General features: G+C 34.2%; 1 protein-coding gene across 1 annotated transcript; it reads left to right on the forward strand.

Annotated features, from left to right (window-relative positions):
* Positions 1-376: 376 nt before the first annotated feature.
* Positions 377-8,971, forward strand: LOC120534280 (extracellular calcium-sensing receptor-like; the record flags this gene model as incomplete). Its single annotated transcript, XM_039761794.1, has 7 exons — positions 377-548; positions 2,886-3,039; positions 3,566-3,848; positions 4,326-5,141; positions 5,574-5,810; positions 6,472-6,595; positions 8,085-8,971. Coding segments are annotated over exons 1-7 (2,673 nt in total), but the record flags the coding sequence as incomplete, so codon positions are not given.
* Between the last annotated feature and the right edge of the window lie 2,957 nt (positions 8,972-11,928).

An 11,928-nucleotide genomic window follows, 5' to 3' on the forward strand; every position in this document is an offset into this window, starting at 1 on the left:
ATGCACAGTCCTCTCAGAGTACACTGGGTAACGTCTGTAGTTCTGCAATAGTTTCATATATGGATTTGCTTTAAATATTATCATAAGAATGATGATAGTTTCATATATAGATTTATTATATGATATTTAGAGGACAAATCAAGTCTTGCATCAATTACTAAGACCAACCAGAGGCTAAGATACATGAGCATAAGTAAGAGATGCACTTTAAATCACCATCTCCAGGTACAGTAAGCATATAACTAGCCTTGCCTCATTCTCTGCTTAGTAAGTTTGTTTTAGGAATCAGGAAATGAGTGTGTCTACAGAATAAACATATGCATGGGTCATTTTTCTTTCATGCAGCGAGACACATTGTTTGTACAGTGCTACTAAAATGTCTCATTCGAAGATTTTCACAGCTGAACAAGTATTAGAAAAGCTACTTGATAGTGATGATGATGATGATGATGATGATGGCAAATCTTCCCTGCTTGACTACTTTGCTTCACAAGAAGAATCAGCTTTTCAGGAGTTTTTGGATCCTTTTGAAGATAAGTTGGTTCTACGTACACATATGTAGCTATAGTTTATAAATATTTTATGTTTTATATTTATACCAGTAACGGCACACTGCACGATAACATGCAGTGAATACACTTGACTTGAGCATTCATAGTTTTCATACTTTTTGTCTGCACGTTTAGCATTTGTTTGCTCAGAGGTTGATGCGCTTGCTGCTTCCTGAGCAGCTCTTCTTTTCTTCACCCTAGTGGCCTGCTTCTTCTCTTCTTTCATCAGCATCTTTTCGCATTAAAACTGATTAAGTCAGTGTTTGTGTTTCAATTACTTACTACGTTTTCTTTAATTTTTCAATTAAGCTGGCACTTAAGTCTTCAATTTTTAAGATATGAAGAGGTAGGGGAAGTGACGGTGAAGGTGGTAGGGATGAGAACGGTGCCCGTACGCATGTGCTGCACGGCCGCCCTGCTGGCTGTTGCCAAGAATTGATTCTACAATAAAATAAAATAAAAATAAAAAGAGGAATAACCTTGGAGTTCAATCATCACCCCGAAAACGGATATTAGATGTCACGTAGTATATGTTTACCAAATTTCAGGTTAATAGGTCAAACGGTTTGCGAGCTACAAAGGACATTCTTGTTAAGGCCTTTGAAAATTTGCAAGGACCCTGAGGACCCCACAATTCCTCCTCACACTAAAGAGATCCCCAGAATGACAATCGTTCCAGCCTTCCGTAGGCAATTCACTAATTAGTGCTCAAAAGTCCCAGTCCTCATCCAAACCTACTCAAAACAGGAAATTTCAGGCAAGTGCTGCCAGCTTTAATAACCCTGAGGGGCAGCACATGACAAAGGTCTGAAGCTGCTTTTTCCCAGGTCACATGCCAATGTCTGAATCAGCAGTTATCCACAGGCAGCCATCTCATTCCAATTATTCCATTTGCTTCTAACTGGTAACTGCAATCTGAAATGAGAACCAATATGAAGTTGATAAAAACTGCACAAGCATTCACCATTTGTATGCATATGTACAGGAGGACATTTACTTAAAATGTACAGGTTTTATATGCCGATGCTGACATTGTACCTCTTAGCAAGCGTGTCACGTAGGTGCTGCTGATTAGTTGCCTGAAGATCTCTCTCTCTCTCTCTCTTTCTATCTATCTCTTACTTAGACACAGGACATACACACCCCGTTAATGGCATTTCAAGATGGCTCTGGCCCTTCTGACAGTGTCTGTCTCTGTGTGAACTACCAGAATGTTTATTCCTATTATTATATGAATACAGAAATGTATTATTATATGAAAGAGAACTTTTCAATCTTTCATCATCATTTTTGGGGTTAAGCCAACTCTTTTTGATGCTCCCCTGCCAATGACTATTTGTTTAATGACAATATGTGAGACAATTCAGTACTTAAAAGCATCATTCTTGACTGTACCATTGGTCTCTTTCCTTATAATGTGTACAAGATTTGATCCTTTTACATGGTTTCTGAGGTATTTCTTCTTCGTCTTCAGGGTGTTGTTCAAATGTTTCTGTCTCACCACTTGCATTATATATTTCATAATATTTTTTGTCTTGATGTTTCTGTCTTTTAGTATTCCTCCAGACTTGTGTTAAAAAATCAAGGATTCTGAATGCACAAATTCAGGTATATAAAGGAACATAGACGTTTATAGATACGTCACAAATTATTGAATACTTTTCCTTTACAGATGCCAAGGCAATGTTTTGTAACCCTGCTTTAAAAATCAACTCTCTCTTAATTGTATTTGCCTGATCAAATGCACATATGTAAATACAGTAAATATATTTGGTAGATATTAAAAGCCTAAAACAGTGTGATATCAGTTTACAGCAATAGTGAATGTGGTAGTATACAGTGTAACAATATAAAATAACAAATAAAATGTAACACCCTCAAAATTTTTGTGATCATTCTAGGAAGAGCTTACAAAAATTTTTCACACTGCACAATTAAAAAAAATGAATAATAAGAGATAACCTGTTTTTTTACAAAATATGGAAAAAAGTAATAGATATTACTCATCCAGTAAGACAGGACTTTATGAATTACACAGGTTACCTATATAAAATAAATCACAGAACAAGAAAATCAAATCCCCAGCATACACTAATTGTATTTTCAGCTTGCTTTGTTCGTACGCCTAAGGCAGATTTATAAGTTGGTGTCCCTTTTGGTTTACACATTTTACTGTTCACCTTTATTTTGCCTTTGTAGTAGTACAGGCACCTGCTTTTAAAAACACGTTCCACTATAAAAGCTCAGCAAGACGGAACAGAGACAGTCTCTACCAAAGAAGGATTTAAATGTCACCTCTCATTATTCTGCTAATCCCTCATTTGTCTTGGGCAGAACAGCCTTTCTGCAAACTTTGGCGCAACATGGAACTGCCCATGTTTTCAAATGATGGTGATATTATAATTGGCGGCATTTTCTCCTTATATGATAGACCCATTAATGTCAATGTCTCTTTTAAAATCAAGCCAGAAGAAATCAGATGTGAAATGTAAGTGAACAATTAAACTCTTTTTCTAAATGTCATGTAAACCATATAGGTGTCAATTTACTTGCTTTCCACCTAAACACTGTAAATTCAAATATTAAAAGAGTTATGTTTTTACGTGTACAAAATCCTAGAGTTAATTAATAAAATTTCCTTCTTAAAATTCTTTCATATATGCTTTTTATTACAGAATTAAAAAATATTTCAAATTCCCTTTTAAAAAGTTATTACTTACAACCTTAAGTATTACATGCCCTGTTTTAAATGTCATTTGTACTTTATATGCAATAGTATACTATCTACTGATCATTTTTTCATTATATTTTATCATCAAAATATAAGAAAGTAATTTTCCCATTGGATTTAAACTGTCACAAAAAAGCAGTTTCAAAATTTAATATAACAAGGAATCCATGTGGAGAGTACATCACAAAAGTCCCTTGAGCCTTTAAAATTTACCTTTTATTCTGTATGCTGAGTAGTGACATTGAACTAACTAACAAAAACTGCACAATAGTTTGAATTTCAGAGAACTGCAGTGTGCACAGACAATGATATTTGCAATTGAAGAAATAAACAACAGCACAGAAATACTTCCTGGAGTCAAATTAGGTTATAAGATCTATGATGCCTGCAGAGATGTCCTTCTGGCACTGAAATCAGCAATGGCTTTAGTGAGTGGGCAGGAGGAAGGACAGCTGAATGGAGAGTCCTGTTTGAGATCATCCAATGTACTTGCCATTATAGGACAATCAAGTTCTTCCCCAACTGTAGGATTCGCAACAGCTTTGGGATCTTTTCATATTCCAGTGGTGAGAATGTTTTCATTATGTTTTACATTAAAGTGTAAAAGAATGTTTTTAAAATCAACATACTGATTACGTACATAGTAACAAATGGAGTTTATCATTAAATTACTGAACATGTCAATACAAGATAATATTTATCTGCCAAAACAGACTTGCAATTTTTTGCACATATGTTTACTATCTCAAAAAATGGTATATGTATAATTCAAAATATTTTTTTCAAATCTGTGTATCTTCTGGATGTAGAGAGAGCACGTAGTACATAACTTTGTAAGACATTTATTTTTCAGGCGGTTTGGTTACAGATGGCCTCTTTCAGGGATGCTAAGCTAACACATATTCAATGTTTTAGCTAAATTCCATGATTTGAGTTATCATAACAAGAAATGTTATGCCACAGCACAAAACAAAGCAGTGAAGCCAGGTTTTAAACTCACCTGACCAAATGATCATTATGCTATTTATTTACTTATATTTCAGGTAAGTCATGGTGCAAGTTGTGCATGTCTCAGCAATAAAAAAATATTTCCTACAGTATTAAGAACAATACCAAGTGACTATCATCAGAGTAGAGCTTTGGTGCAGCTCGTCAAGCATTTTGGATGGACTTGGGTTGGAGCAATAAGAAGTGATAATGATTACGGGAACTATGGAATGGCAGAATTTATTAATATTGCACAGCAAGAGGGGGTTTGCATTGAATACTCAGAGGCCATTTTCAGAACTTACCCGCGGAAAAAATTTCTCACTGTTGTAGATATTATCAAAAGCTCCACATCAAAGGTGATCATTGCCTTTGTATCTTTTAATGACTTAGAAATTCTACTGAAGGAGTTATTCCTGCAAAATGTTACTGGTTTACAGTGGATAGGCACAGAATCCTGGATTTCAGCCAGAAATCCTTCAATTGTGGAGTACTACAGAATTATGAGTGGAGCACTTGGAACAGCAGCGAGCAGCACAATTATACCTGGTCTTAAAGAATTTTTAGTCAATGTACGTCCTTCGTCAACCCCTGGCAATACTGGTCTGAATAAATATTGGGAGTTTCTCTTCAACTGTACCCCATTCAGGTATAACCAGACTGAATCATTACCTTTTTGTACAGGATCTGAAGACCTCAGTGAAGTGAATAACCAATACACAGACTTATCAAATAATGGATATTCAAGTAACGTGTATAAAGCTACGTATGCTGTAGCATATTCACTACATAACCTGCTAGCATGTCAAAACTGTACGACAGCTGATACTAACAGTACATGTTCTAAACAATTGAACATTGAGCCACTCAAGGTAACAATTGTGTTTATTTTAGTTTTAATGCATTGTTACAAATGTATATCTCAAGTTTACACAAACTGTATGTTTTAGTGTTATTTTAATGCCTGCATTCACAAATTTCTAATATATTAATGTTATTTAATTGCCTGCATTCACTAATTTTTAATATATTTGGATATTAAGAAAAGTTACACTCCTTTTGAATACTGATATTAGTTAATTCATAATATTTTAATATCAACTAATTACATTAATTAATATTAATTATTGAAATTAATTATCTATTAATATATATAATATCCATACTGAGCTTTAATTTGTTCTTTCTATGGAATATAATATTTAAAAAAAAGATAGTTATTGATCAATTTAATTAATTTCCTGTATAAAATATAAGAGTTATTAAAATGAATCATTTCAAGTATAATTATGTATTTTTTTTAGATGTTGCAGCATTTAAAAACAGTCAATTTTACAACCAGTAATGGAGAAAACTTTTATTTTGATGAAAATGGAGATCCTGCAGCAAAAGTCAAAACTTACGACTTGGTCAACTGGCAACTCAATAAAGAGGGTGTTGTTGAATTTGTAACAGTTGGTGCATATTATTCTTTTTTACCTGAGGGAAGTCAGTTTATGATTAATAATGACAGCATTGTTTGGTCTGGCACAGGAAAAAAGGTAAAGATCTTACAAGCAGTTCTGTTGTTTTATTTAATATTAACCTAGCTTGTTTGACTTATAAATGCTTAATGCAATAACATTTGCTTTTTTCTTTAGTTAATATAATGAATTAATTACATTTACATATGTAATTGTCTATTGCATGTTCTGTCCTCTTGGATGCATTTAACAAATTAAAAAACTTAAATTCTCAAAGTGTTTCAGGGATGTTCAAATATAATGTTCAAGGTTACCATTTTGTTTAGACATCTAACATAATACAGCCATTTCTTTCAGGTTATATTTACAGTTTATGAAGTTGTTTATACTGATAAGAGAAACTGAGTCAGTCTGTTCATCTATATATACAGTATATACATATATAATGATAAATACCATAGTAAAATACCATTTGCTTTTTTTATTAATACTTCCGAAAAGAATGAAAGAAATATTTGGAATTTCACCTCATAAGGAAAATTAACATTGATGAATTTTAATATAATGTTTGGCATTTTCTATTCAAATTTAGTATTAAAATAATTCTGTAACACAGTGCAATACAATAGTAAATGAAGGCAGAGATCTCTTGGTACAAAACAGTCTTTTTAAGCACTTAATGCCCTTAAATATATGAGATATACAGTAAGTCTCCCTCTGTTTTCAAACTTTTTCCCAGGTCCCTGACTCGGTCTGCACTGACAGTTGCAAGCCTGGTACTCGTAAAGCTGTTCAAAAAGGCAGACCTGCATGCTGCTATGACTGTATACCCTGTGCTGAGGGGGAAATTACCAATATGACAGGTCAGCAACCAGTAAATGAATTGTGTAGAAAAATTAAAATGATGAAATGCTGACTTACAGAATTATGTTAGTTTTTACTCACTTTGTCCAATAAACTAAACAATTTTAGTATTTCTTTAAACTGTACATTTATTATTAAAGTTGAAAAAATGAAATGGACATTCTGCTTGACATGTAGTAAATTTCAACTTTTCAAGAAGTAGATAATGCTGTAATCATTGTTTTATAAAAATTTGTTAAAACTGCACAGTATTATTTATATCAGAGTATTTTACTGGATAACAAAACACATCATACAAAGAATTATCCAATACATTGTTGTACTAGTGTTTCACTATCATTTCACCTGTAACAAAATAATAATGGAAGAGGTTTAATATATCCTTGTGAACAGGCAATGATGGACAGAAGCATGCAGTATATTCATCTATGGTTCCAGAATTAATTCTGGGCCATCATCATAATTAAATTAAAGAAAATCATAGCAATCTTATGAAATTGAGTTTAGTTTCCAGTACATACGAGTGTGACATTTAGAATTTTTTTTGAGTACGAAAAATGTGACTACAATGTATTAGATACATTATTATATTGCACCTGCTTGGACGTTAATTATATTGTATTTGTAAAGTCTGTGTTCACATAGTTAGGAGTATATGTAGTTGGATTATTCATGGTTTCTGCCAATTGAATTATCTAGTGCTATTTGTAGGTATTGGCCATGAAACCTACATATTGTGGAAGTAACGGGGGCCATACCGCTCCGTGATCCCAGACACAGACAGGCATAGAGACACGAGTCCACAAGCACACACTTTATTTCCTCATGGGGCAGCTCTATTCCCCAGCCCCCCACTTCTGAGCACAGTACACAATAAACAGAACACAATACTGCTCAGTCCCTTCTCTCTTCTTCTTTCTTTCCCCTCTGCCTCTTTTTGTCTTTTGTGTTGCCTCCACTCCTCTCCACGCAAGCTTTGTACACCACCTCCTGGCTCTGGCTCCTTGAATGAAGTGAGGTGGCTTCCTTTATAGCCCTCAGAACTGCTCCAGGTGTACTTTGATTCTGGTGTTGCAGTCCAGGGCTCTGGCCCCGATGCAATCCAGGGGGGGTTGCCCACTCGTGTTCCGGGGAAGGTATTGCCGTGAACTTGTCCTCTCCCCTAGACCTTCCATCACAAGGGCATCCCGGCCGGGCAAGTGCCCCAGCCGTCTGCCACAATAATATATGTGTATGCATTCCACTCTAGATATACTAAGGAAACCTAATACCTAAAACGTTTGGTAATGCAAATGTTGCTTTCCAAACATGTCTGTAAAAGCAACTCCAGGTGAAGAGTGAAGGACCACACAGTAAATGATTTTAAATTATACCTGATAATTTTACTACTGTTGAATTGTGCTCCTTTTCTTATAGGTATATCTTTTAAGAGAGCAAAATAAATAAATATTGAAATAATTCTTTTTTTGTTTTACATTTTTATTGTAGACTCTACTGATTGTTTGAAGTGCCTCCCGGAATACAAATCAAATAAACAAAAAGATCAGTGTATTTTAAAGGAAATTGAATATTTATCATTTCAAGAAATGATGGGAATGCTACTTGTCTTGTTATCATTGTTGGGAGCATCTTTGACTATATTTGTCACTTTTGTGTTTTATTTGAACAAAGACACACCAATTGTTAAAGCCAACAATTCAGAACTAAGTTTCCTTCTTCTCTTTTGCTTAATTCTTTGCTTTCTTTGTTCTCTTACTTTTATTGGACGCCCATCTGAATGGTCTTGCATGTTGCGCCACACAACATTTGGCATCACATTTGTTTTGTGTATTTCTTGTGTTCTAGCAAAAACAGTAGTGGTGTTGATGGCGTTTAGAGCCACACTCCCTGGTAGAAATGTGATGAGGTGGTTTGGACCTTTTCAACAGAGGTTAAGTGTTTGTGCTTTTGCCCTGGTACAAGTCATTATATGCACAATATGGTTATCTAAATCTCCTCCTTTTCCCAACAAAAATATGCAACACTCTCCTGAAATTATTATTTTAGAATGTCATTTGGGATCTATAATTGCTTTTTATGCTGTTTTAGGGTATGTTGGTATTCTAGCATTATTTTGTTTTGTTTTGGCATTTCTGGCTCGCAAACTTCCAGACAATTTCAATGAAGCCAGGTTCATCACATTCAGTATGTTGATATTCTGTGCTGTTTGGCTTACTTTTATCCCAGCCTACATTAGCTCTCCTGGGAAGTACACAGTGGCCGTGGAAATCTTTGCTATTTTGGCTTCAAGTTTTGGTTTGCTTTTTTGTATATTTATTCCAAAATGCTACATTATACTACTGAAACCACAGAAAAACACAAAGAAAAACATGATGGGTAAAATGCCATTAAAATCTGTTTAATATACAGTAACTATGATAAAAAAATATTGTCAGATGTTAAGTAATATAAACCCAATGCAATGATATTGTCAGTCAAACTGAAGCCAGTCAAATGCATCATAATAATTGTACAATGCAATATATATTTTATTCTTTTAATCAGTAACACAAAATTCCATAGCATTTCAGTTAACAAAATACTGTTATTTTGCAGTAAAGTAAAAAGCAAACATTGAACCAAACAAAACAAAAGATTATTATACTATTTATACTAAAGTATACTCTTCCTTTCTCTCTTCCTCTCTATATATTGTAAGATTAATGCTATATAGCACCTGACCCGACACAGATTGGACACAGAAGGCACATGAAAAATAAACCAAATATTTTTATTTTTCTTCGTCTGTGGGCCACACCTTCCCCGTACCCACAGACACAACATAGTCCCAAGCACACAAGTAACACAAACACTTTCTCTTCCTCCTTGGCACCACCACTCCTCCCAGGCAACCTTGTCCTCGTCCGCCTGACTCTGGCCCCTGAGTGGTGTTTGCTGGCTCATTTTATAGTTCACCCAGAAGTGCTCCAGGTGCTTAATTCCTGAATTCCGGCTGCAGTTCCGGGTGTGAGGAATATGTTGCCAATACAGGCTCAGGAGTCCCAAACATAATGCCCCCTGGCGGTGCTTGCGGGACTCAACAGGGTTGCACCACTCCAGGGAGGCAGCCATCTAGTGTCCAGGGGAAGGTATTGCAGTGTCCAGGGCTGCTCCCCCTGAATATCGTGTGCAGGGGTGTCCCGACTGGGTATGGATGCCAACCGTCCTGTATATATATATATATATATATATATATATATATATATATATATGACACTGTATATATTGAACAATAATCTTGATAAAATTACATATTAATAAACAATTCTTTCATCAATGTGATTGGTTAATGTGTGATATGTTGTTTTTTATTAGTTTATGGCTGCATTTATTAAACTTTTAATGATTGCGTAATTATTAAATGCTATGAACTCAAATAGAAATAATTAAAATTGGCTAGAAAAGAAAAACTAAGAAGTAGAATTACAGTTAAAACCAGAAGAGGAGAGATAAAAAAGAGGATAATGAAATGAATAATAGAAATAAGCAAAACGTACTAAATACAACAAAAATAGAACAATAGCTAAAAAAGCGAATTAAGAAAAAAGATGCGACTACCCAGAAACCTTAATCCTACTCACTATTCATAGATCAAATCCAAAAGATAATCCAGCAAACCAAAACCACATAAGACTGCCAAAAAAGCAACAGTTGCAAAATTAAACACACAAAACTAAATAAAGAAATGATTAGCATTAGAGGTAAACCACTACAGAGAAGGATTTTTTTAATCAATGTCTCAACAAAGTACTCCTTTGGCAAAAGTTTTATATACTGTAAAATCTCAGGTGCTTGCTATAATTGGCAGTACACCTGAGACTTGACAATTGGAGGCCTTGGTCCCATAGGTTTGACATTTAAGAAAATAAAAATATAATTAACAAATAAACAGAACAAATAGATAAAAAAGAAATTGAATGTGTAAGCCTCCACAACTAAGCCATGACAGTTTTGTCCCTATGTGGGTTCCTCCGACACTGTTGGCTTCATTAATTGTATGGCCAAAAGTCTAAGCTCTGATAAACCATTTCAGGTAAAAGAAAGAAACAGGTGGCAAAAATGACACACTTGTCAAGATGAAGTAATCAGGAACAGTGGAGGATAGCACCCTTTTAGAACACTGAAAATCCAGATTTAAATTCTGAATGATCATTGATAGTATGGTAGTTTTTTTCAATCTTCATTATACAAACTTATTCCACTATGTTCCTTTTATTCAAAGATAAAATATCCTTTCTTAAGGGCAATGAAGAACATGTGAGCATTAATTTTTCATTACGGATATGGGAAATCTGCAAATATCTGGCAAGTGGAATAGATGATTGATTAATTGATAATGATTTTTCTGTTGTAATATTTTCTGTACAGCTACAAAACAATAATGGGAATATATATTTATGCATGTAATGAAACAGTTACTCACTGAGTGTTTGCATTGTGAGGATATTTTGCTTCTCTATGAGTAAAAACATTTTTTAAAAGTAAATTGAACTTTTTTTTTTTAAAAAAGCCAATTGTAATTAAACATAATGAATATATCTCCATACTGACTTTTTTAAACTTGCATTTGCATATTTTGTTTTGCTCTGACAACTGTAGTACAGCATTTGCTGTGGCTTTGAATAGGCTGTGCTAGCCACTCATACTCTATTGCATTATTTGCTACTGTCAATCATGACATTCTTCTGTCCCAAATGGAGAATATTCTGTGTATTTCTGGGATTGTCCTCCACTAGTTTAAGTCCTACCTGACTAACAGGCAAGAGTTTGTCTTGGAAACGGCAAGTTGTGCTTAGCACTAATCATACAAGTAGTTCCTCAAGGTTCTGGCCTCAGTTCTTTGCTGAATGGAGCATAATTGTTTAAAATTAAAATGTAACAAAATAAAGGTCATGTTAATTGGCACTGAAGTTAATTCAAATAAAACTTGCCCCCTTCATCATACCTTCTTCTAATGCAAGGAATGTTGGTGTCATTTTTAATTACTCCCATTCTTACTCAACTCACAAAAATCACAATAACAAGCTTTCTTACTTATCTCTGCAATATTTTATTCGGGTTTATTGTTTCTTATTGTAATTGTGTTTCTTATATTTAGTATTTTGTGTTACTTTGTGTACAGTATTGTGTATCTGATATTTTTGCAGTATTTTTTATCCTATTGTTCATTTCAAACTTTTGAGAATCTCTTTGACCATGAAAAAGGTGCTATACAGATCAAAAATATTCTTATTACTATTATTATTATTACCTTATTACATACTGGGGTGTGATTTTATTATTACAGTACATT

The sequence above is a fragment of the Polypterus senegalus genome, chromosome 1, assembly GCF_016835505.1.
Source record: "Polypterus senegalus isolate Bchr_013 chromosome 1, ASM1683550v1, whole genome shotgun sequence".
Lineage (NCBI taxonomy): Eukaryota > Metazoa > Chordata > Cladistia > Polypteriformes > Polypteridae > Polypterus > Polypterus senegalus.